General features: G+C 34.2%; 1 protein-coding gene across 8 annotated transcripts in view; it reads right to left on the bottom strand.

Annotated features, from left to right (window-relative positions):
* Nucleotides 1-26130, bottom strand: part of LOC136838617 (ethanolamine-phosphate phospho-lyase-like) — a 156235-nt gene that overhangs the window by 78514 nt on the left and 51591 nt on the right. For all 8 annotated transcript variants that reach the window (XR_010853057.1, XR_010853063.1, XR_010853055.1 and 5 more), the window contains one exon: nucleotides 16702-16847. Coding sequence is in view for 3 of the 8 variants with exons in the window: in XM_067103888.1 (XP_066959989.1) it covers nucleotides 16702-16847 (146 nt within the window). In the remaining 5 variants the exon portion in view is untranslated. The remainder of the gene's footprint in view (nucleotides 1-16701; nucleotides 16848-26130) is intronic.

A 26130-nucleotide genomic window follows, 5' to 3' on the forward strand; every position in this document is an offset into this window, starting at 1 on the left:
CTTCCCTTCCCTCCCCTCACTCTTGTAGAAGGGGGCAGGCACAGAAGAACAGGAGACGATGGTGACAGAAGTGGATTGTGGGTTGGGCATGCATAGCTGAACTTTTCTCCTTTCTACTCTTCAAGTGACTGTAGTTGGGTAAAGACTGATTACAATTAATGGGTTTGCATAAAAGCGTGTTTTATTTTAGAAGCATTATATTTCATGGGTCTAGAAAGAGGCAGACTGGTTAAAAACAATGCAATAGCAATTGAATTAATTTTAAAATATAATTAGTTCCTACCATCATATTATTACCCCAGACCAACGCAGCTGAAGGAGACTATGTTTCTGACAGTTGGTTGTCTAATTAAAAGATTAAGCAAAAAGCCTCAATTTTTTGGAAAATAATTCCACTAAAGGTAAGCCTTGTGGCTATCAATAAATTGACTTTTTGGGAAAGACCAAGAGGAGAAGGGACAGATTTCGTCACCAACCCATGACCACAGATTTCGTCACCTACCCATGACCAATCAAAATTCAGCCTACTAACCAACCCGTCAATTGTAAACACCCGGCCCGCTATAAGTGCATGTGCATCATACATCTCAATTCATTTGCTTTTGTACTCTCAGAGATGACCACCGGTGGGCTGTTGACATGTGAGAGGAAACAAACACTTGAGAAGAAATAAACCTAAGACAATAGAAATCTTTATATGCCCTTAGGAAACTTGATATACCAGATACATGCTGATGATAGGAAGATTGTAAGACAAACAGAGAAGACTATACAAATTAAATGCCATGGAAATGGCTATTATTATTAATTATATTATACACAGTGTTGAATGTTATTGCTGCATCAGCTGCATTCAGTTTATAGAATTTTCTCTGTTTTTCTAATGACTGATTTTTCAGGGTTACAGTTTAGTACTGCATTCTGCCAGTAACTCACTGATGTTTGTCAATTCCGAAGAGGAAAGCAGTTGCAAATCAGGGTGTAATTTTATTTCTGCCAAATACACTCTATCAGTTACAGAATACTGCCAATAGTAACTGAAATCTGGTGGTTATTTTCTGTAGATGTGTCAATCTTCTGTAGAAACACCTGCTAACATTGATTCTAGGCCACATTTCTCTTGGGCTCCACTAAGCATGATAACACCGAAAGATGGGAGTAGACTATCGTTCGTGCTGAGCCCTGCTCTTTATATACGAGATGGTCTGCGGGGGGTCGACTATATGCTGACCAATGATTGGCTGAGGGGGGAATGCATGCCACTGATTGGTGGCAAGATTTTTTCTTAGACTTAAGGTTGATGTTCTCACTGCTGCAGCCTTCTTGACCGGCAAGGCCTGGTGCGCGACATCACTATCTGGTATTACCCAACGAATATTCTGATTGGTCACTGGGCAGCTTGCTGAATCCTATGTTTCACGATCGGGAATGTCACTTCTCATGGTCTGTCGCAGGTCATTGTGCAATAGGTCACCTAATGCTGGTGGGAAGGAAGAAAACTTCTTGAGTTGTATTCAATAAGGGCTTCTCCTGCTGTATCAAGAGCGTCTTTAGCAGCCGTAGGTGTCTTGGGTCAGGGGCCTTTCCAATTATTTCAGTGTTCTCCACTATTGCATTCCTTGTGATGCTGTTATGATGGACATCTCTCATATGGACTTTTATAGAACTTTCTTAAGCATGGCAAGAGATCCTCTTTGCCAGTGCCATGTGGTCATATCAATATAGAAACCGGGACATCCACAGACTGGGCATTTGAAATGGTATACTATGTTAGTCTGTTTAAAAGGAGCTCTTGTTGGTGGGACTTGTTGTTTTCGTGATCAGTCTCTTGTGCGGCTGTTTTGATAACAAATGACATGGTCCAGCCGAGTGTTGACATCAGTGGTGAAGATGTTATCCGCGATCATTTTCTTGATGGCATGTTCATCTAAGTATTTGGAGTTTAATCTCGCATTATAATAAAGTTTAACGTTTCTCTGTGGATCGGACTGTGGCTGCCCATGGTTGTTATACCACCAATCCAGTTACTTAAGTATTTCTTTATTAACCTGTTTGTTTGCATACCTGTTACTTACAAATGCTTGTGAGATGCGGTCTAGTTCTTGGTGCAAGTCCTGCCAAAAAGAACAGTGAGTTAAAGCCCTTTTTATGAAGGCTTTGATGGTGATGTTCTTATATCTTAAGGACACTCACTGTCTCTGTTAAGGCAGAGGCCAAGCTGTCCATCATTTCAGAGCTCCACTGTGTAGTTTAAAGAACTGCATTCTAGGAATGCGCGGCACAGCATTTCAACTTTATTCTCGTCCTCGGCCCTTACAAATATATCATCAATACAGCGTGCGTAGATGTGCAATTTTTGCATTCAGGAAAAACTCGCTCCTACACTGCACCCATATAAAAGGTGGTGAAAAGCACACCTAAAGACGAGCCAATCACCACATCATCTTTTCATCTATACATGTGGCCCTTGTGAATAGAGAAAGGGGCCTTCTTTGTGCACATCTCAATGAGGTCCTGTAGGGACCCTTCAGGGATATTTAACTGGGGCATGGAGGGGTCCCTGTAGACACAGTCAATAATTAGATTGACGGTTTCATCTACAGGAACATTGGTAAATAACGATTTGCCCTCCAGAGAGGCAATAGTTCCAACTCAGGAGGTATCCTTGATCTTTTCTAGAAATTCCACTGATGAACGGAGGCTGTGGTGGTCAGGCACATAAGGCGTTAGTATCTGGTTGAGGTGTTTAGCCAAACCATAGGTAGGTGCAGGCGTTTGGCTGATGATCGGGCGTAGGGGTTGTTGGGTTTACCCGTCTTGACATTCCCCTACAAGCACCTTAAACCGCGGTCTCTGGTGATGGGCAGATGTGCGGCATTAATACCTGCATTGATAACTTCAATTATACTATTTGCCTCTCTCTAGATGTCTTCTACAGCTTGAACTTCATCTGATCAGACAGGATCCGTCGAGCTTTTGGTTGTAATCATAAGCCCAGCGCACAGTGATGTCTTCATTTTGCCTAAGCTCCTAGGTGGCTTCTTTCATTTGACGGGTTACGATGTTACTAGTGTATACAGCACCCTCCTTGAGGGTTTCAGCAAGCAGCAGAGGCTGTAGAGAGTTTGTGGTGTCGATGAGGTGGCGACATGCTGTTATATCGAGTCAAGTAATAACACAATTTCAAGTCTTTTATCAAAAGGTTTAGGCTTAGTTATAATATGGCAGCCACAGCCCGATCCGCAAAGAAATGTTACTCTTTATTATAAGGCAAGGATGAACTCCAAATACTTAGAAGACGAACGTGTCATCAAAAAAATTATCACATAACATCTTCTCCACTGACAATTATCACATAACATCTTCACCAACGATGCCAACACCCAGCTAGACCTTGTTATTTATTATCAAAACAGCCACACAAGAAATCTGATCACAAAAAACAACTAGGCCCCACTGACAAACGCTCCTCTTAACCCTTAAACACCGACTGGACGTATCATACGTCGACTAAAATTGTCTGTTGGGTGCCAAGTGATAAACATAAATCGTCGACTACAAAAAATTTCAACCTTTGGTCAACATTGACTCGGCCGAAATGGTCGAAAAGCGCAGTTAATTAGCTAAAACTCTTACATTCTAGTAATATTCAATCATTTACCTTCATTTTGCAACAAATTGGAAGTCTCTAGCACAATATTTCGACTTATGGTGAATTTTTGAAAAAAAAAAACTTTTCCTTACGTCTGCTTTATGGTAACTTTCGGCGAACATCTCAGAAATTCTTTCGTCACTTTGTCGTAATGTTTGCACCGTTTATATTAGTCATTACATAAAAGTTTTATATATGAAATGTGCAATTTCATGTAAGAATACAACAGAAAATAACTCATAGTTGTAGCTTTCATCAGTTTTGAAATATTTTCATATAAATCATGATAAGTGCCAAAATTTCAACCGCCGGTCAACTTTAACTTGACCAAAATGATCGAAAACGCAATTTGTAAGCTAAAGCTCTTACATTCTAGTAATATTCAATCATGTACCTTCATTTTGCAACAAACTGGGGTCTCTAGCACTAATATTTCGATTTATGGTGAATTTTTTGAAAAAAACTTTTTCATACGTCCCATACGGTAACTCAGCGAACATCTCAGAAATTCTTTGTCACTTTGTGCGTAATGTTTGCACCATTTTTATTTTTAGTCGTTACACAAGTTTTTATATATGGAAATATGCTTATTTCATGTACAATACAACAAAAAATAACTCATGGTTGTAGCTTTTATTAGTTTTGAAATATTTTCATATATAAATCACGATAAATAGAAAAATTCTACTTCCGGTCAAACTTTAACTCGACCAAAATGGTCGAAAACTGTAACTATAGCTAAAACACTTACAGTCTCGTAATATTCAATCAATTACCCTTCATTTTGCAACAAGCGGGAAGTCTCTAGCACAATATTTCGATTTATGGTGAATTTTTTGAAAAAAACATTTTTTTCGATCATGGCGTTACAAATTCATGCATCATTTTGTGATAATATTTTCTCTGTGTTGCTTTTGATCGTTTTACAATCTGTTATATACCAAAATCATTGCAATTTAGTGTACAATACAATGAAAAAAATAACTCGTTAGCTTTAACGTTTTGCTCACAGCGCAATTTGTATACAATTATATATGAAATTTTTTTTTCGCGGTCATATATTTCAATATTTATATATGATAATGATATTTTTTTTCATTTCTGATGGTTACATACTAAACTTCAGGCAATGACAAAAAAAAGGAGCCAAAAATGAACTCTTAACCTTAAAACTAAGCGTGCTGTGATTTTTTTTAAAAAACTTTTTTTTCCGCTTCGGCGCTAACTCCCGAACGCCGCCGGCATACGACAGACACTTTTGTTAATAGAGGCTTGGCGTTAGAGGGTTAAACAAACATGGTACATATGCAATAAATACATTTACTCATGCTTCCTTACATACACACTAAAAAGGTATGTGCAAATTCAGAGTATACATTAAGTAATATTTTAAAATTATGCTTTTTTTTTTAATTTGACAAGTGCTTTAAGGGTTTTTGTGCTTTTATTATTTACTTATTTTTATATTTTATTAATTAAATCACAGTTCTTCATGAACATCAAAATCGGAACGACTGAAAATGTAAAGGATTCTGGCAAAATTTCCTCCACTGACTTATTTCCATAAGTTGACAGTCACTGTTGGTCACCCTTTGTACACACATAACACATGTCTGATGGTTATCACCACCTTGCACTCTGAGCACTCGGGAGGCAGGCCACGTGGCCTGCTCATTAAGTGTCCATGTGTCAGAGGAGTATGGCCTTTTCTGAGATGTGTTAGAATTACTTGTGCGTGTCTCTCTCTTTGATATGATGAACTCCATTTTTTAACATTAGGTTTTATTTGTTTCAATTTATTATTTTCAGGTTCTTCATTCCATATATATTGCCATTTATTTATGATATCCACTTTTATGCGTGTTACATAATCAGCAACAGGGATACTGTATTCACATTTGATCTTGTCATGTGGGTTGCTTCTTTGGCTGCTTTGTCTGCCTCTACATTTCCTTTGATCACTACATGGGTAGAGATCCAACATATTTCTACATTTTTTCCATTATTATATAAGTTATGGAGAATAATTTAATTTGTTGTACTACAATATTTTTTTATTTGTAACTATGAGTAGCTTATATAGTGCTTCCCGAGTCACTAAAAATCACAAAATTATTGAATGATGTTTCTTTAATTATTTTTATAGCTGATGCATTTCCACATAATTCTGCTGTGACTACTGAAGCATCATTAGGAAGAGAGAACTGATAAGTTTTGTCTTGGGACACTGCAGCATATCCCACTCCATGTTCTGATTAAGATCCATCTGTGTATATTGTGTAATGTGGACCTTTTCCGCTTATATGCTCTATTGTATGTTGTCTACAGTGTTCTGGTGTATATGAGTAACGTTTTGATAAATATTTCAGGTGTGTACAAATTCTCATTTCATTCATTATCCAGGAAGGACGTAATTTTACTATTAAAGGCACTTGTATATTTATATTCAGTAACTCAAACACTCTTCTAGTTCTAACTGGGAAAGGTGGTGGATGGTTATTTATAAATACATTTCTTAATTCAAATAATTTTTTTGTTGGGGAATCACTTGTCTGAATTCTTATAGCACTTTTCATTGTTACGAGCTCTCTATGGAGAGACAGTGGTAGTTCACAACATTCAACTTGTAATGATGATTTAGGTGATGATCTAAAGGCTCCTGAGCATATTCTAAGGCCTTCATTGTGAACAAGGTCTAACATCCAGCGCTGAGCTATATACTTCGCTTCCATAATCAATGATAAACAGAAATGTTGCTTTATACAGTACATTAAGGTTATGTCTAACGACTCCCCAAGTAGTGTTCGATAGATTTAATGCTCTTTTACATTTAGATTTTACGTATGTTATGTGGGCTTCCCAGTTCAAGTGAGTATCAAATACTAATCTCAAAAATTTTGCTGTTTGGCCAATTGATATACTATGGTTTCTGATTTTTAAATCTATTTCTTCATCTTTTTTCCACTTTTTATGCCCAGTCATCTATTTTTACTTGATTTTTATTAATGATTCGTTCTGCATGCTTTATTCAAGATGGTGAATAATATATGGCAAAATCATCCATATACAGGACAGGTTATTATTAATGCCAATAGGTAGATTACTGATATCAATAATTACTAAAGTAAACAGTGTGCCACTATGAACACTTCCCTGTGGAACACCATTTTCAAGTGGAAATGTTCTAGACAGAACATCATCAATTCTCACCTGAAAACTGAGATCTGTCAAAAAGTTTTGGATAAACCAAGGTAAATGTTCACGGATGTTGTTGTTTTGCAAAGTTTTTAATATGGCATACCTCCAAGTAGTATCGTATGCTTTTTCAGTGTTAAAAAAGACAGCTACAGTAATTTGTTTTCATTCAAAACCTCTACGTATATGGTCTTCCAAGTTAGAGAGAGAACCTAATGTAGATCTCTTACATTGTGACCCGAACTGAGTGGGAGTCAAAATTTATTTTCTCCAATGTGCCATGTTAGTCAAGCATTTACCATTTTCTCTAACAATTTGCATAAGCAGCTGGTTAAAGAAATTGGTCTGTAATTATTTACATTACTGGGATCCTTTCCAGGTTTGAGGATAAGAATAATTACAGCTTTATGCCATTCATCTAGAAATAAATTTCAAAGCCATAAGTGATTATAAAACTCTAATAGGTATGATCATGCCAAAGATGCTAAGTGGCAGGTCATCTAAAAACAAATATTGTCACCTCCAGAAGCAGATTTATTGCTGTTCGAGAGAGCATATTCCAACTCTTCCATATTAAATTTTCTATTATAATATGTATCTTCGATTGTTTCAAAATTTATTGTTATTAACTATATTATTTTTCGTTGTGCGGAAGTGTTCATCTAAAACTTTATCACTACAGTAAAATCCTCGCATTCGCGGGGATGATACCACAACCCTGCGAATGGCTAAAATCATGAGATATGAAGCCCTTCAAAAAACACTTAGAACTGCCTATTTTCATAGTTCAGAAAAAAAAAAAAAAAACTTTAAAAATGCTTATACAGGTATTATCCTACTTACGATAGGGTTAGCTTCCAAAAAACCCATTGTTTGTTGGAAAAAATGTATCTCGAATGTGGCTATTCACCACTAATTATTAAATTTGCCATGTATACATATCGGTGAGGCTATCTACACTATAAAGTATACTTTATGCATACACGGTATGGTAATTATTAATATCAGCTAATTCTAGAGGTTCAGGCAGAGTGACTTATGATAATTCAATACAAAGAGAAATTGAATAACAAACAAGAATTAACTTAGCCTACACTATGGTATATAGTATACATATACAGTAGCCTAGCCTACATTATACTGTACTCTATAAAAACATCAACATAATGAATATGCATCTTTTCATTGGATCTTTTAAAATATTAAGCTTTACTTCACTTATCCAATAATATTGCATATATTCTTATATTGCTTTTGTATTATAAAATGCGATCATAGCGATCAATGTTTTGGTTTGGAAGTCGATTACACAGTAAGTTTATTTCGCTGTATTTAACTCAGTTCAGAGTGCTTTTCTCGCTTCTAGTTAGCGTAAATGAATCTCCAGATACTTTTCATTATACAAAGTGTTTTAAAGTTGAAATATACCTTAAGCCCAGCCACCGGGGCGTACACATGTCGTCTTTTTGCAATACAATAAAAAGGAGAAGCCGCGACGTCGCCTATCGTCTTTCATCCCTCCTCGAAAAGCAGAGCTGTTTTCTTCAGCTTGGATGGGTTTCAGGCGTAGTATTGTGTCTGCGAGAGAAGGTGCGAAGCTCCACCCACTATTCATTCTAGCCAATGAGTGTCCGATGGTCGTCGTGGCGTCATATTCATACAGGATATTATAAGTGTCGTCCAGCACCTGCCAGTGCGCCTCAAGCTGTTATGTATGAAACATTGTCACGATCTTGTGAGTAAACCATTTGGATTCGAATGCTAAACTTTTTTCCCTTTTGATTGCAGTTATTTTACATGTCTTTTTATTTTTCAGTATCATGATGTCGGATGATAGTATTTCAGATTCTGGGTCTGAATACCAGCCAAATCTGTTAGATGATTATAGTGATAGTGGTTATAGTTGCTTAGAGGATGACAGCGACACCGAGTATTTAGAAGACATTGAACCCATTGTCGATGAAGGTTGGCAGTTCATAACAGATCCATTTTGTGACGTGCGCCCAGACCCACCCCCGATTTCACGGAGGGTGACAATGGGATCTCTGTTTGCACAACCGACTTCATCTGCCCACCAGATGCATTTTGTTTCTTTTTTTGTGATGATGATATTGACAGACTGTGTGAATGGATGAATGCCGGGCAGAGGGTATTTTCAGGTCAACAGGAAAGTGTACTATGTTTTTGAAAACTTCTTTCATTTTTTTTTACAATAACATGTAATTTTTATTATCATTATTTTTCTACTACAAGTTGTAGTAGTAGGTATTACTGTTGAATTTTTTTATTATTATTATTGTTATTATTATTATGATTATGATTATTATTATTATTACCAATGCACTAAACATCAATTGATGTATCGCTGTTTCATTATGAACCTAGACTAACTGTTTCCGTAGAAAACTAGTATATACTGCTACTACTACTAGTACTATTTTACTAATACTTTACTACTTTTTCTGCTTTATTTCACTACTTTACTACTATTTCTATTTCTGCAATTACTTTTCCACTAAATATTCCTCTTTTTTTATATATATATGTGTATATATATATATATATATATATATATATATATATATATATATATATATATATATATATATATATATATATATATATATATATATATACTATATATATATATATTATATATTATATATATATATATATATATATATATATATATATATATATATATATATATATATATATATACAGGTAGTGGGTCGACTTTACGTGACATTAGGTTCTGACAGAGCGGTGGAAGTCGATCTCGTCGTAAGTCGATAACCACATATGTACATGTATTCTGTACCTACTGTATATTATCCATCATATATTATATCCTAAGTATGACTAGCCTACATATACATTTATATTATCCCAAAAATGTGCATGTATAGTGCCTATTTTTACGTTTAGCATGTGAAATCTTATCATATGAACTCCTTGATTAATACTTACTTTTATTACTGTATTTAACATTTTTGTGTATGCAATTCAATCATCTGTCTGGTCTGTTTACATTTTCTTATCCGCCATTTGCATTGCCAATCGGCTACCGTATACGTATTATTTTACTTTGTTTATTTATAGGTTTGAATTAATACATACCGTGTTGTGACGTATAAGAGCCAACACTTTAACAAAAAAATGGCCTAAAATCCCCTCGTCTATGTACATAATGTAGGCTCAAAATTTAAAAATTTTGGCCGAAGTATATGAAACGTCACGTAGATGCGTAAAATTCGGTGTTATCCTAATAACCTATTAAAAAAACAAAGTTTATTATAATTATTTATCATTATCACACTTACCATCACCGCAATTACTAATGCTAGTATTATAATCAATATCTACGTTGTTATTATCGATATTTTCATTAAAATGTTAATATCATTATAAATCGTCTACAATGGTTGCGCATTCCACATTTATAGATATAAACGATGCGTGTGCTGCCACTATTGGTGATTATCTCGAAACTTCTACGGATAACAAGGCCCGTTCAGTTCGTAGTTGGCAATTCCTGCTAACATTCTCTTCACGCATAACAACATGGCCGATCAATTGGTGGTTGACAATTCCTGCTACCATTCTCTTTAGGCATAATAACAAGGCTTCGTTGAGTTGATGCCGTAACTTCGTGCTAGCATTCTCTTTTAAGAATAATAACGCATTGTTCAGTTGCTACTTGAGACTCGACGTTACATAAGGAAACATTTTATTTATTGGATTTTACCCCTTGATTGCATACTTTTATAATATATAATGGATATATAACATATATTACCGTAGGTAACATCTTTATTAATGTTTTTGTTGATTCTGCGGTAGAAACAATGTTTACAAATTAATGTGTTGCAATCTATTGGTAAACCTATGGTAGCTTTCAGCAGCAGGCGAAACATTCGATCAGTAGTAAATGGCTGATTGTATAATACATATTTTTGATAAATATAAATATGGTAAATAACTTCTTTATTAATGTTTTTTATTTGATTCTGTGGTAAAAAGTAATATGCATATGACAACCTAATACTACAGTTTTACTTACCAAAATCCATATGAGCATAGGCTAAACCTTATTTTTTTTTTCCCCTCAATGTCCTGCTGAAATTGGGGTGCGTCCCTATACAGACATCGTATTATAAGCCATCAAATCGGTAATTTGTTATTACATTTGATTTATTTGCAAAAAATAAAAATACAAAATACATTACAAAAATATGAATCTTTTACCATTTTCGAACGACACAAACACACAAATGCTGCGAAAGCTGAGCATCTCTCGGATATGAAGCGCTGCGGTAAGCGGAAAAAGTATCATCTGCTGTGGCTCTCCGCGTATTTTAGCAAAATATAAAATTAAATATTATATATATTATTATTATATTTATGCGTAGCAATCAGTAAAGTCGGTCAGTCATAAGTCGCATAGGTGTTAAATCGACTACCTGTATATATATATATATATATATATATATATACTAAATATATATATATATATATATATATATATATATATATATATATATATATATATATATATATATATATATATACTATTCATTAGTATGTACACAATGTTTTTCACATAAGAATATAAGCGAAAAATATGAATAACAGAAAGTTTAGTGGCAAATGATGGTTATTATATTTCGTGGTGATGGGAATATAAATGCGGTATGCAGCGTTATGCGGCAGTGCAACAGGCGATGGCGAGGTTAAATACATCTCGTTGTGAAATTCAATTAGGTATTTTTTTCGCTAATAGATGATATTGGCTGTTTGGGGGCATGCTTTTGTGTAAAATAAAATAAAATTATTAGTTCGCTATTTTCACTTGATTTCAATATCATAAGAGCTTTATGTATTTATCATTTATCCACATAAAAACAGCAGTAATGTCTTCTTTCATGCCCAGTAGTTTTGATTAAAATACTTTCTCTCCAATTTTAACTAGGGTTGGGTTTCATCCATGTTGCTGATGCACGATAATTTACAGTCATCAGCAGCTTGAAGATTGTTTTCTCAGCTTCAGCTACAACTTGCAGCTTAAATTTAGCATTATATTTCCTTGCCGATCTTTTATCCATAGCGAATAGGGTATATTGTAAAAATATTTCAGTCCTATTCTACTGAACGTCATTTGTAACGTAACTATAGTAATTGTTTACTACTGTACGGTGGCTGAAATACAAGCAAAACGGCTGTTGCTATCCGATGTGGTTATAAGCAAAACAACAGTTTCTTGTTCGGTTGTTTATGGCTGTATGCATTTACGCAACAGTATACTTTTATCATTCTCGTTTACTTTTCTAACTAGAAGATGGGATAGATGGAGGAAAAGAAGTTGGTATATTGTAATTTGGTCTCTCTCGCTGCCTGACTGTATGCTTGCTCCCTGCATGAAGGGTAAAATATTTTATAAATATTGTCGTGTGTATTAATTGCTTACATCGCAAAATCAAATTATCGTAACTCGGCACTACCTGGGTACCCAAGTATTTTAATTGTTTTATCTAAAAGTGCATTTAGTCATGAGAAAATTATATAAGAAAATACAATTGAGTAGATAGATATATGAAAAATACAGCGAATGCAGGAATTTTTCTGCAAATAATGTATATATGTATATATGTTCTGAGGAAATCCATAAATAGGCGAGTCTGAATCGTGAAAAGCAGCGATAAGGGTTTACTGCATTTACATTTGCTAAAATTTTCTCTATTATATACTGATTCCTTTTTGGATCCAAGTGTTCTTTTCCCATCTTTTAATATGGTATGTCTGCATTGGTTTAACACGTGCCATTTATTTCAGAATTTTTCCCATATTTTGTATGGGGTATTATTAGAGAGATTTGATATGTATTTCCTCCATGAAATGTTTCTTCCTTGAACTGCTTCTTTTTTTTAATTTTGCAGATATTTTGTTGTTTAGAGGTTTCAATGTATCAATTTCTAGTAATAGTGCAGTAAATTTTTGTAAAGTTCCTTCTAATATCGGTAATGTTTTATTTATTTAACTGAACTTTCTATTCAAATTATCTATGAGTGTTTTATATTAATTCTGTTAGCTTATCGGACCACCATGGAACTGTGTGTTTTGTTGGATGGGGTTTTGATTTTGGTATTGCTTTATCAGCAGCATTTTTAATGAAATCAACAAGAAGTTTATTAGTCTCATTATGGTCTTTTAAATATTCAAATGATGGGATGTTTCTTGTGTGCGTTTCATATTGCTCCAATCTGCTTTATAAATGTTATAATGGGGACATGTTTTATAGGATTATTTTGTAATAAAATTAATACTGAAATGATCACTAGTGTGCAAAGTCATCAACTGTATTCCAATCTAATCTGTCATACTTGTTGTACATAGAGTTAAGTCTTCTGAGGAAAATGTTCCATGTGTTTTTGAAAAATATGTGTTAATAATTTTGTCATTTATACAGCACATGTCGTTTAATCCATGAACTCTTCTATTTTACTCCCTGGTCTGTGGCTGAGTTTGGCTAATTACAGTCCCATATTGGGTTGTGAGCATTAAAATCTCACCTACTATTAATGTAGGTTTCCTTGGTATTGTTAAGTGAAATGTTTAAGTTTATCAATGTCATAATTTTTATTAGGTTGGTTGTACAAATTATAAATTATGTAATTAGTGTTTTTTATTCGTATTTTAAGACTTGATATTTGCAAGTCAGTTAAGTTTACAGGTACTCTGTCATAACATACTTTGTTATGTATAGTACATATATAGCAGTACCTAAGTTTCCTTCGTCCTCTCTAGATGTAGATACTAAGGTATATATACCTACTGTTGATATTGTTTTGTTGACATGTTGTAAACATAAGATCATTGGTTCATATTCTCTTAGTAATCGTTGTATTTCTTCCAAATGTAATTTGGTCTATAGACCATTTACATTCCACTGAATAATATTATCGAAAGAATTACATTAGTGCGTTCAAGTGTTTTTGTGGATCATCAATTTGCATTTTTTCTAAAATTCTATTTACATTTATTTGTTTTTCTTTATAAGACACTATGTGTCCAATGCACATACACCTCTTTTCCTGAGTGTCTAAATTAGTAGTTTCTTTATTTCTGTATCTTATAAAATTTCGTATAGTATTTGATAAATTGTCCTTTGTTATGCTTTTGTTTTTGTTGCACAGTTCAATGAAACATTCATTACATCTACATGCGTTTTCATGTGTCATTTTTTCGTTTACTCTTGCTGCACCTACTATAGGTGATGGAGTAATCTCTTCTCCCATCACATGATCATTCTTGTCAATGGTTTGTTCCTCTACTAGTTCCTTGATGTCCTGGGTATCTATTTCCATTGGTTCTATTATTACTTTAAGAGACAAAAGTTTATTCTTATAATTTTTTTGGTTTATGTTCTTTCTTCGGGTCTCCCGCCCTTAGTTTAGTGGATGTATCTCTAATAATAGTTGGTTTTTTGTTGGCCTTGGTTGGAATTCTCTCTAAAGGCCTCTATTTTTTTCTCTAGTAACTTGGCCTTGGTTGGAATTCTCTCTAAAGGCCTCTTTTTTTTCTCTAGTAACTATCTTCCAAAATTTCTGTGGTGCTTATTTTATCTTCTAGTGTTTCCATTTCTCTTAACATCTCAAATGAATTTGAACAAATATTTTTATACATTTCTTGGTTCTTTGCTCTATCAGTTTCTTCTTGCAAAGTGGTTATTTTTCTTTGAGACTGGTCTATCAGGGTTTTGTTATTCTTATCTATTTCCATTTTTTGTTTCATTATTTGATCTTATTACAGTAGAAATGTTCATTTCCTAGCAGGATCATGCATTCCTCTAACTTTTAATTCTAATTTGGCCTCTTTTATAGGTATTCCTGTCTTTTCCTGAAGTAATTTTAATGCTGTATTGTGTATATAATACATACACTCCTTAGATCTTGCATGGTGATTTTGTCCAAAGTTCACGCATTTTGGTTCACCACAACTCCATTGTGTGGTATGTTTGTCAGATCCACAGTACGCACATATAGATGTATTACAGCAATATTTCCTTGTATGTCAACAAGTACTACAGTTTTGGCACAACATACAGTCTAAGTTCTCTGCTTTGGCCCAAGACTTTAATTTTTAAGGGTAATTCAAGGCCTTCAAATTTTATTTTTGCTATTCTCAGTGTTCTTCCATTAGTCCATCTACTGGCTATTTTGTATATTTCACAATCTTGTACATTGTTGTACCTTTTTTTAAGGGAATCCAGTAATATATTCTTTTCTATTGGTTCTTCATCATTATCAGGGAGTACTATGGTACCTTGTACACTGTTCATATTGTTATGTTTTTTATATATACAGTACTTTTATATTATCAATACTTTTTATAGTTAAGTAATTTTCTACTTGATTTTTTGTTGTGGTTTCTATCATAATTTTCTAATTGATTTTTTGTTGTGGTTTCTATCAACCACATCTGCTCTTTTATTTGTCTGAACAACATTTCAGTCGTTGAATGTTGATTCAACAGGAAGTTTTCTAATTTCAATGCTGATATTTTCTTCTTCATTTCTAAAGTCTGGAATCTTTGCCAACTTCAACTTCAAAAGAGGTTACCAACTTCCACTTCAGAGGGAGTCGAAGTGATTCAAGGTTGGGTAAAGATATTTGCTTTTTTTGGTTTGCTTTTTATTGGAGCATAGGGCTCCAGTGTAATTTTATTAGTATTTTTTTCTGATTTTTCCAGAGAGGTTGTCAGAGGAGGTTCCAGCAGTTGTCAACTGTGCTGAGTTGCTACCATCAAAGGGCCCAGGGATACTTAAATCTTTAAAAATACTAATCATAAAGATTAAAGTATATATAAAAAAAAAAATAAACCTGAAAACCTTAAAAAGATATCATCAGCCTTTCATGGAGTTTATTCTTTCACCAATGGCACAAGTGAGAACTGATTCCCAAATCTCCACTCCCTACCCTACCCCACAGGGGACGGCACAACATGATTAGAGTGGCCCAAGTGTAAGCCAAATCCGCTTGCTAGGACTGACAATATTACTAGAATACATTCATCACCATCCTAATCATGTTATGGGCAAACCAGATAGAATGCAGAGGGTCCTATCCCCAGAACCAGACACCCCCTGGAATCCATGGTCCAGCCCTAAAGATCAATTCCGCCTTTGAGCTATCAATCTGATAACTCTCAGGTCCGAACATTATCGGGCAGTTGATGGTCCTACCACAGTTCCCACTATTCCACTATTTAGCTTCAGATATAAACCCAATCCCAGTTATGGTATCTTTTCCTATTTAACAGGTCCAACAAATATGAGCAAAAGTGGAAAATTCCACAAAAATTAAATCCAAACATATATACAGTATCATCATATACGAGATGCTTGGACTCAAACCCAGGAACAACTTCCTGGGATTCACAAGCCCCCTCACCACGTCAAGGTGGTCCCACATCAAGGGGGTAATTTTGTTACAGTCTTAGGGCCATACTTATGAGATTCTAAAATGGTAACCAGTAACCTATCAACAATAATGATATTAAAAACAATAACATCCTGAACATATTACCGAATGATATTCCAAGTCTTATAGCTCAACTGCTGAAATTTTGAAAGTTCAAACTGGAAGCAAAAGCTTTCTTGCTGCACAGAATCAAGTAAGTAACATTTCATAATTTAATTGCTTAATCTCATTTGTGTTTCTGTTATCTCTCTTCTATTATTAATTCTATGCTGTTTTTCATGTTCTATACTAAGAAGAAGAAGAAGAAGATGAAGAAGAAGAAGAAGAAGAAGACAGTGCCGTAATGCTAAAGATATTAAGGATGAATACAATTACCTGCTCGAGGATCATCCTCTCTATGATTCCCACGATATAGATCAGGGTAGGGAATCACATGAACAAATTCCTTTTTCCCCTGTGCCATCTGTTTGAACATTTTTGGGCTGATGTCTATTAGATTTCCAAGGTTTCCATGATAAGCACTGAAAAGAATTTTTATATCACATAAGAAAAGCATAATAAAAAGTGAATGAAAAGTCATCTCAAATGAAAGATGATGGCAGTATCTTATATCTAATTCATTTCTTGAAAGTTCATATCAAACAAAATTTTTAATTACAATATCTTATAACTAATTCATCTCTTGAAAGTTTACAGCAAACAAAATTTTTAATTAAGAGCAAAACCTGGTTTTACAGCCTATTCTAAAACTAATAATTTACCTAATTTCGAATTCGCTACCATCTGTCTGTTTTCAGGAAGATCCATAACAATCAGACTACTGTATTTGTTTCTTCTGCTTATATCATATCTTTGAATAGTTCTCTAATCAAAAGTGACAAACATGAATTTTTTTTGTGATAACTACTATTTACCATGCTTTCAAGTATAAACACAGACTTTTTTTATCCATCTTGAATTTTCATTGTCTTCCAGACCATACTATAAGGAGAAGTGGTGCCTGACAATTAAATTGTCAAACTCCAACTACATTTTCACATATTAAATTGTCACACTCCAACTACATTTTCACTAACATCTTTCCTTAAACTTTGTAAATTTTCAGTTACCACTCCTTCACCTATATGGATATTAAAATATTTCACACAACCTTTGTTCTGAGGAATTCAAATCGCTGCCTTACTTGAGAAAATTATTTTGAAAATCAAAAGGGAAGACCAACAAAGCATTTATTAAGAAAGAAATCACTAGCAAATCCGAGCAAATAAGATATGATCTAAGAATCATATGACAGTATCTGGACAGCAACCTTAATACAAGAATGCTTCATACTGGCAACCACATAAAGGACCCAGGACTCCTCAGAGTCTACTTCAAATAATATTATTATTAAAAAAGTTTAACCAGGCCACTAAGCTGACTATCAGCTCTCATAGGGCTGGCCTGAAGGATTAGGATGAAATGACAAGTCTAGGCTAGAAGCCTAGCACTGGGACCAAATAGGTCACTCATTAATGATGAATGAACGAAAATGAAAATGAAATTAAAGGCTGTTAAAAGGCATATGCTTTCATACTGGAACACACTCACACAATAAATACATTTATACTCATGTTTCCATATATACTCACTAAAAAGGTAAATTAAAATTCAAAATAAATTAACCCTTAAATGCCGACTGGACGTACCATACGTCAACTAAAATTGTCTGTTGGGTGCAGAGTGGACATACGGTATATCGACTACAAAAAATTTCAACCCTTCAGTCAACTTTGACTTAATCGTAAAATGGTCAAAACAATTATAAGCTAAAACTCTTACATTCTAGCAATATTCAATCATTTACCTTCATTTTGCAACAAACTGGAAGTCTCTAGCACTATATTTCAATTTATGGTGAATTTTTGAATAAAACTTTTTCCTTACATCCGTGAGGAAACTCGGCCGAAAATTTCAGAAAGTCTTTCGTCATTTTGTCGTAATTTTTGCACCGTTTTATATTAGCCGTTACATAAAGTTTTATATATGAAAATGTGTGCAATTTCATGTAAAATACAACAAAAAACAACCCATGGTTGTAGCTTTTATCAGTTTGGAAATATTTTCAAATAAATCACGATAAGTGCCAAAATTTCAACCTTCGGTCAACTTTGACTCAACCGAAATGGTCGAAAAATGCAATTGTAAGCTAAAACTCTTACATTCTAGTAATATTCAATCATGTACCTTCATTTTGCAACAAATTGGAAGTCTCTAGCACAATATTTCGATTTATGGTGAATTTTAAAAAAATATTTTCCCTTATGTCCGTCCATGTAACAAACCGGAACATCTCAGAAATTCTTTTTTCACTTTGTTGTAATGTTTGCACCGTTTTATATTAGTCGTTACATAAAGTTTTATATATGAAAATGTGCACAATTTCATGTAGAATACAACAACAAATAGCTCATAGGTTGGGGCTTTTATCAGTTTGAAATATTTTCATATAAATCACGATAGTGCCAAAATCTCAACCTTCGGTCCTTTAACTCGAAAAAATGGTCGAAAAATGCAATTGTAAGCTAAAAATCTTACATTCTAGCAATATTCAATCATTTATCTTCATTTGCAACAAACGGGAAGTCTCTAGCACAATATTTCGTTTATGGTGAATTTAAAAAAAACTTTTTTCCTTCCATCGGCAGTAACTTGGCGAACATCTCAAATTCTTTCATCACTTTGTCGTAATGTTTGCACCGTTTTATATTAATTAATTTACATAAAGTTTTATATATGAAAATGTGCGCAATTTCATATGAAAACAACAAAAAATAACTCATAGTTGTAACTTTTATCAGTTTTGAAATATTTTTCATATAAATCACGATAAGTGCAAAATTTCAACCTTCAGTCCACCTTTCGATTGAAATAATTAGAAAAGCATAATGGTAGCTAAAATAACACATTTCTATTCTAGTAATATTAATCATTTACCTTCATTTTGCAACAAATTGAAGTCTCGAGCCCAATATTTCGATTTATGGTGAATTTTGAAAAAAAAAAATCTTTCTTACGTCCACATGGTAACTTCGACCCGAACTTATCTCAAATTCTTTTGTCACTTGCGTAATGTTTGCACCATTTTCTAATAGCCGTTACGCAAGTTTTATATATGAAAATGTGCATTTTCATAAATACAACAAATATAACTCATGGTTGTAGCTTTTATCAGTTTTGAAATATTTTCTTATAAATCACAATAAATAGAAAATTTTACCTTGGTCAACTTTTAACTCAACTGAAATGGTCCGAAAACTTTGCAATTTAATAGCTAAAACACTTACAGTCTAGTAATATTCAATCAATTACCTTCATTTTGTAACAAACAGGAAGTCTCTAACAATATTTCGATTTATGGTGAATTTTTAAAAAACTTTTTTTAACGTCCGCGCATTACAAATTCATGCATCATTTGTGATAATATTTTCTCTGTGTTGCTTTGATCGTTTTACAATTTGTTATATACCAAAGTCATCGCAATTTAGTGTACAATACAAAAGAAAAAATAACTACGTTAGCTTTAACCGTTTTGCTCACAGCACGATTTGTTTACAATTATATATGAACATTTTTGCGCTGTCATATATTTCAATATTTATATATGATGATATTTTTCATTCTGATGTTTGCATACTAAACTTCAAGCAATGACAAAAAGAGCCAAAAATGAACTCTTGATCTTAAAACTAAGCTTGCTGTGATTTTTGAAAAAACTTTTTTCGGCGGCGTATTTAACTCCCAAGCCGCCATGACATCGCTGAACACTTTTTGTAAATAGAGGCTCGGCGTTTGAGGGTTAAATAAAATCTTAAAATTTACTTGTCTTAAAATTCCTTATACTGATTGATTGATTTTTTATATTTTATCAATTAACTCACAACTTCTCATGAACATATTAAAATGGGTACTACTGAAAATGTTGAAGATTCCGACAAAATTTCTTTTATTGGTTCATTTCCAAAATTTGATAATCACTGCAGCTTATATTTTGGACATTCACACAGTACATGCTTAACTGTTATCAACACATTGCAATCTGGGCATTTGGGGGGAGGGCCACATGGACTGTTCATTAAGTGTCCATGTGTCAAACGAGTACGGCCTATTCGAGAAAATAAAGTTTTGAGTCCCACTCAATTTGGGTCTCAATGTAACAGCTCTACACTGGATTCTCTGTCTAACTTGGAAGACCACATACGAATTGGATTTGAACGAAAACAAATTACTATAGTCATCTTTTTTGACATTGAAAAGGCATATGATGCTACATGGAGACATGCAATATTAAAAAGTTGCCTTGGTTTATCAAAAACTTTCTGACAAATCGCACTTTTCAAGTGAAAATTGATGATGTACCGTATTGTCAAGTACATTTCCACTTGAAACTGGTGTTCCACAAGGAAGTGTCCTTAGTGGAACACTGTTTACTAGCAATAATAAATGATATTGGTAATAATCTACCTATTGGAATTAAAGTAACTTGTATATGGATGATTTTGCATATATTATTCAGCATCTCATATAAAACATGCAGAGCAAATCATTAATAAAACTATAATAAAATAGATGAATGGGCTCATCTGTAGCTTCAAATTTTTCTATACCAAAGACTCAACCAGTAATGTTTTATAAAAATAAAGTGGAAAAAAGTGAAGAAACAGATTTAAAAATCAGAAACCATTCTATACCAACTGGCCAAACAGCAAAACTTTTGGGATTAGTATTTGATACTCACTTGAACTGGAAAGCCCACATAACATACATGAAATCAAAATGTAAAAGAGCATTAAACTAATTAAAAAACTATCAAACATTACTTGGCGAGCCAATAGACATACCCTTACTTTACTGTATAAAGCAACAGTGCTGTTTCTCATTGATTATGGAAGTGAAATATATGGCTCGGCATCAGATGCAACGCTGAAAACGGTAGACCCAATTCATAATGAAGGCCTTAGAATATGTTCAGGAGCTTTTCGAGCCTTCACTTATATCGGCTTCATTCAAACACAATGCTCTGTGACTCATGAGTCATTCTTGCAGCTGGGCAATGAAATTCAACCTGTATTGTTCCAGCATGCTACTAGAAGTAATACCAGCTGTGAAGTTGGGGTGGCTGGCAGGCAGGATATCTCTATTGGTCACACCTACAATCAATATTATCCAAACATTACCAACTGCTATGTACACTTGGAATTCCAAAGAGGTAGAAGAAGGTGGAAAAAATTATTTTGCATCTGAGATAAAACATGAGCTCTGTTTACTGGCAAAAGCAGGTAAAATTTATTCACCTAAAGAAGTATGGCCAAACAGGGTATACTGTATGTAGTAGCTATATTGATAATTAACCCTTTAACATACGACTGGACATATTTTCACGTCGACAAAAAGTTGTCTGTTCAGGTGCCAAGTGGGCATTAAATACGTCTAATACAAAAGTTTTTAAATATTTGCAGGAAAAATAATATATGGGCCTTGTTTGAAAAATTTTAAATCATGCGCCTTGAGGATGCTGGGAGTTCGGATCGCTGTTGTTTTTGTTTCAAGCGTGACCCAGCTGCACATTGTCTGTAATTTCTTTCTTATCCCAAAGAGCATCAGCTAATCTCAGAAATTCTTTAGTCCTGTTGTAATTTTTGCACCATTTTCTATAAATTTTACATAAAGTTTTTATATATGAAAATGTGTGTAATTTCATGTAAGAATACAGCAAAATAACTCATGGTTTGTAGCTTTTATCAATTTTTGACATATTTTCATATAAATCATGATGAGTGCCAAAATTTCAAACTAAGTCAACTTTGACTCGACCAAAATGGGTCGAAAAATGCAATTATGAAAGCCCTAAAACTCTTACATTCTAGTAATATTCAATCATTTACCTTCATTTGCAACAAACGAAGTCTAGCACAATATTTCGATTTATGGTGAATTTTTTAAAAACTTTTTCTTATGTCTCATCTAACTCTACTGAAAATCTCAGAAATTCTTTAGTCACTGTGTAATTTTTACCCGTTTTTCTAATGCCTTTATAAAGTTTTATATACTGAAAATGTGTGCAATTTCATGAAATACAACTAAAAGTAACTCATTGTTGTAGCTTTTATCAATTTTGACATATTTTCATATAAATCATGATAAGTTCCAAAGTTTCAACCTTCGGTCAACTTTGACGACTGAAATGGTTGAAAAATGCAATTTTAAGCTAAAACTCTTACATTTTAGTAATATTCAATCATTTACCTTCATTTTGCAACAAACGAAGTCTAACTACAATATTTTGATTTATGGTGAAACAAACTTTTCCCTTACGTCCACGCACTAACTCTGCTGAAAATCTCAGAAATTCTTTAGTCACTTTGTCTTAATTTTACTGTTTCTATTAGCCTTTACATAAGTTTATATATGAAAATGTGTGCAATTTCATGTAGGAATACAACCAAATAACTCATGGTTGTAGCTTTTATCAATTTTGACATTTTCATATAAATCACGATAAGTGCAAAATTTCAACCTTCAATCAACTTGGATTCGACCGAAAATGGTCGAAAAATACAGTGTAAGCTAAAACTCTTACATTCTAGTAATACTCAATCATTTACCTTTATTTTGCAGCAACCGAGAAGTCTCAGCACAATATTTCGATTTATGGTGAATTTTTAAAAAACTTTCCTTACGTCGCTCTAACTGTTGAAAATCTTATAAGAGCACAGAAGCCATGAAAAAGAACAATCCAGGAGAAGGGCAATAAAAACCAGTCAAGTTGTTATCCAAAAAAAAAAAAAAAAAAAAAAAAATGGGGGTCAGGATGAGAACCAAAAATTCGCCTGATGAGAGACAAGTCCAGCAGCAGCACAGCGAGCGAAAAGCAATTAGGATCGTGCACAGCTGGGACTTGCAGCAAGCGTTTGCCTACTGTATGCTAGGTAACTCATTTGACAAGATTTTCTGTAAGCGTTGTAACGCTGACAAGTTAATTACCCACTTAGTGGGTAATGAGTTATGGGGATATAGTTCGGGCTGGTAGGTGACCAGGGCTAATTCAGGTGTTCAGGGAGTGTATTGCAATACAGCTGTTGTTATCCGATTCAGCTATTAGCAGAACAGCAGTTTCTTGTTTGGCTGTTTGTGGCTGTACACATTTACGCAAGAATATAACGTTACAAACAATATTTTTATCGTTCTCTTTTACTTTTTTTAACTAGAAGATGGGATAAAGAGATGGAGGAAAAGAAGTTGGTCTATTGTAATTTGGTCCCTCTCGCTGCCTGATTGTACGCTGCTGCCTGCCCATGCAAAATTTTAAAATATTTTCCAAATATTGTCGCATCGGTATTAATTGCTAACCCCATTGCAAAATCAAATTATCGTAAGACAAATCATCGTAACTCAAGCACTACCTGTATGTCAAACATGAACTCTATGAACATTCTCAAGCTCTCTAGCTGCACTACTATGACCAAACAAGGCATGCTTTGCTAGGCTTCTTTCACTACAGGGAAACCCTGCTCCAAATGGATGTACAGACATTTCAATTATGCATATTCTAAATCTCAGAGAGATTCATCCAGTTTTCTTGTTAAGCACGGATCCTGGTCTGGTTGGCGAGATTTAAAGCCAATTAAAATCCTATGATTGTGGCTCCTGACTTCATCAACTTTTTTAATACAGTGATCTCCTGAGACCTAATCATTATGTCCTGGTTCCAGGTTTGTACCATGGTCACTAGACCTGCACAGTATGGGTCCTGGTCCAGGCCTCTTGGTTGCTTCTACAGTTCAGGTACTATTAGCGCTGTTAACCTTGGGCTTTACACATGTGTACTCATAATTTCACATTCCTATGATCTGCATACCAGTCTAGGTAATAATGCTGCTACTCTCCAGTCTAAGCACTTGAGGGGTCACATATCTCATGTTCCTGTGGTATGCATATCAGTCCAAGCACTGCTACTGCTGTCATCATGAGTCTAGGCACCTGGGTGGTCAGTGTCTCCTGTGCATAATGGCTGTCCATGTCAAGACTTGAATGACAAACCTTCCTTCCGCTGGAGTAAGCTTCATTCCTCAATGCCTAAAGTCTCTGGAGAGGTATATCACTCCTTCAGGATACTTCAAAGTGGGTTGCTGTACTTTCCCACTGTATTGTTACTAAAGTAAACTGGTCCACGGAAGGTGGCAGTCAACGGGTGGGTCTAGTATTGGGTCATTAACCATGAAATATAACAGTGGTGATCTAATGGGGCGCTGGACCATTGCCAGGGGAACATTGCCACTGGGAACATTGCCAATGGGAGCGTTGCCCATGTGGGAATATTGCCAATGAGGAACATTGCCACTGGAACATTGCCCATGTGGAAATATTGCCCATGTGGGAATATTGCCCACCCAGGACATGCCAATAATAGCCAGAACATTGCCACTGGGTACATTACCCATTTTTTTACTAGTTAATGTATTTACAGCCTATTTTTAGAAACTAGGGAACTTTTAAACTGCCATTAGATTGTTGAAAGATGTAAACCAAGCATCTACTTTAGTTTTATTTTGCGTAGGGTTTTATTTATTTTTTCAGGAACAAAAGGATAAAATTTTTTATTTTTTTAGAAAAAAATCTCATTGAATCTATTATTTTATTAGGGAATCACACATTTTTGAAAAAATCACAATTTTATTAAAAAACAAAAAGAAATTAAAATCCATACATTTTTTTGACAAAAAAAAAAGAGAACTTAAGTTTAATTAGAATATGTGCATGTTATATGCAATGGACCTCAAGTATGCTAATTGATCATGACCATTTTCTATAATTATCAACAATGTTCTTTATCACGTGCATTAATGTCGGCATATTGTTTATTTTTCGGAAAAGGAACACCACGTTCAAACTGAACACGCTTTGTAAAGGCTAAACTTTCCCCTGTTTCAATGCAATGATTAATTTCAAAGAGTTGGGTGAGAATTAGTCACAGATGCGTTCAAAGCATTATGAAATAACCCGACACTTATTAGTCCTAGGTAGAGCTTGTTGAGTTCAGTATACATTCCAGAAAGTAATTGGGTACATAGGTTGATCTCTGCGTCGGTTGTTTCGTCTTTCTCTTAATACACTATGTAAGTAGTTTCGAAATAAGAGATAAATTCCGATGGTATCTGATCATCTTCTGATAACTCTTCAAAAACTTCAATGACTTCATCGGAAGGTGCAGATACAAGTGCTGAAAAATACCTCATCAAAAGAATGAATTATTATCGTTGTGATATTTGGTGTTTAAATCCAAGTTCCACAACCTTACAGTATAATGACTTAGAAAAGTGAAATAAACAGCCATTTAAAAAATTGCATTAGGGTAAGAGAAACGTATTTAAAGCGCATTAATAGAAGCCCTCTCAAAGTCAACAGTAATATTTGAGGCTGGTTGTTATCCAATAACTCTTTAATTTTTCATAGCATGCTCTGTATGTTGTTTCGGTTTGTTTAAAAGAACAAATGCTCGAGGAATGCTAAAATTATCCCTTTGAACATGAATAGTTAGAAGCTGGTAATATATTCCTGGCGTCACTTTGAGATGTTCCGTCAATTTACCCAGTTTGGAATCGTTTTAGATCTTCCATACCGCTTGCTGTCATAAATATAAGCATCCGATTTTTCATCATTCAAACCGCATGCATTATTACAGAAACTTCTCTCAGAGTCGAACAGTCATTCCTCTGGTATGGCGTATCCTGTCGTGACATTGGAACAGCTGAAATTGGCATTTTT

This window comes from Macrobrachium rosenbergii, chromosome 1 (genome assembly GCF_040412425.1).
Source record: "Macrobrachium rosenbergii isolate ZJJX-2024 chromosome 1, ASM4041242v1, whole genome shotgun sequence".
Taxonomy (NCBI): domain Eukaryota; kingdom Metazoa; phylum Arthropoda; class Malacostraca; order Decapoda; family Palaemonidae; genus Macrobrachium; species Macrobrachium rosenbergii.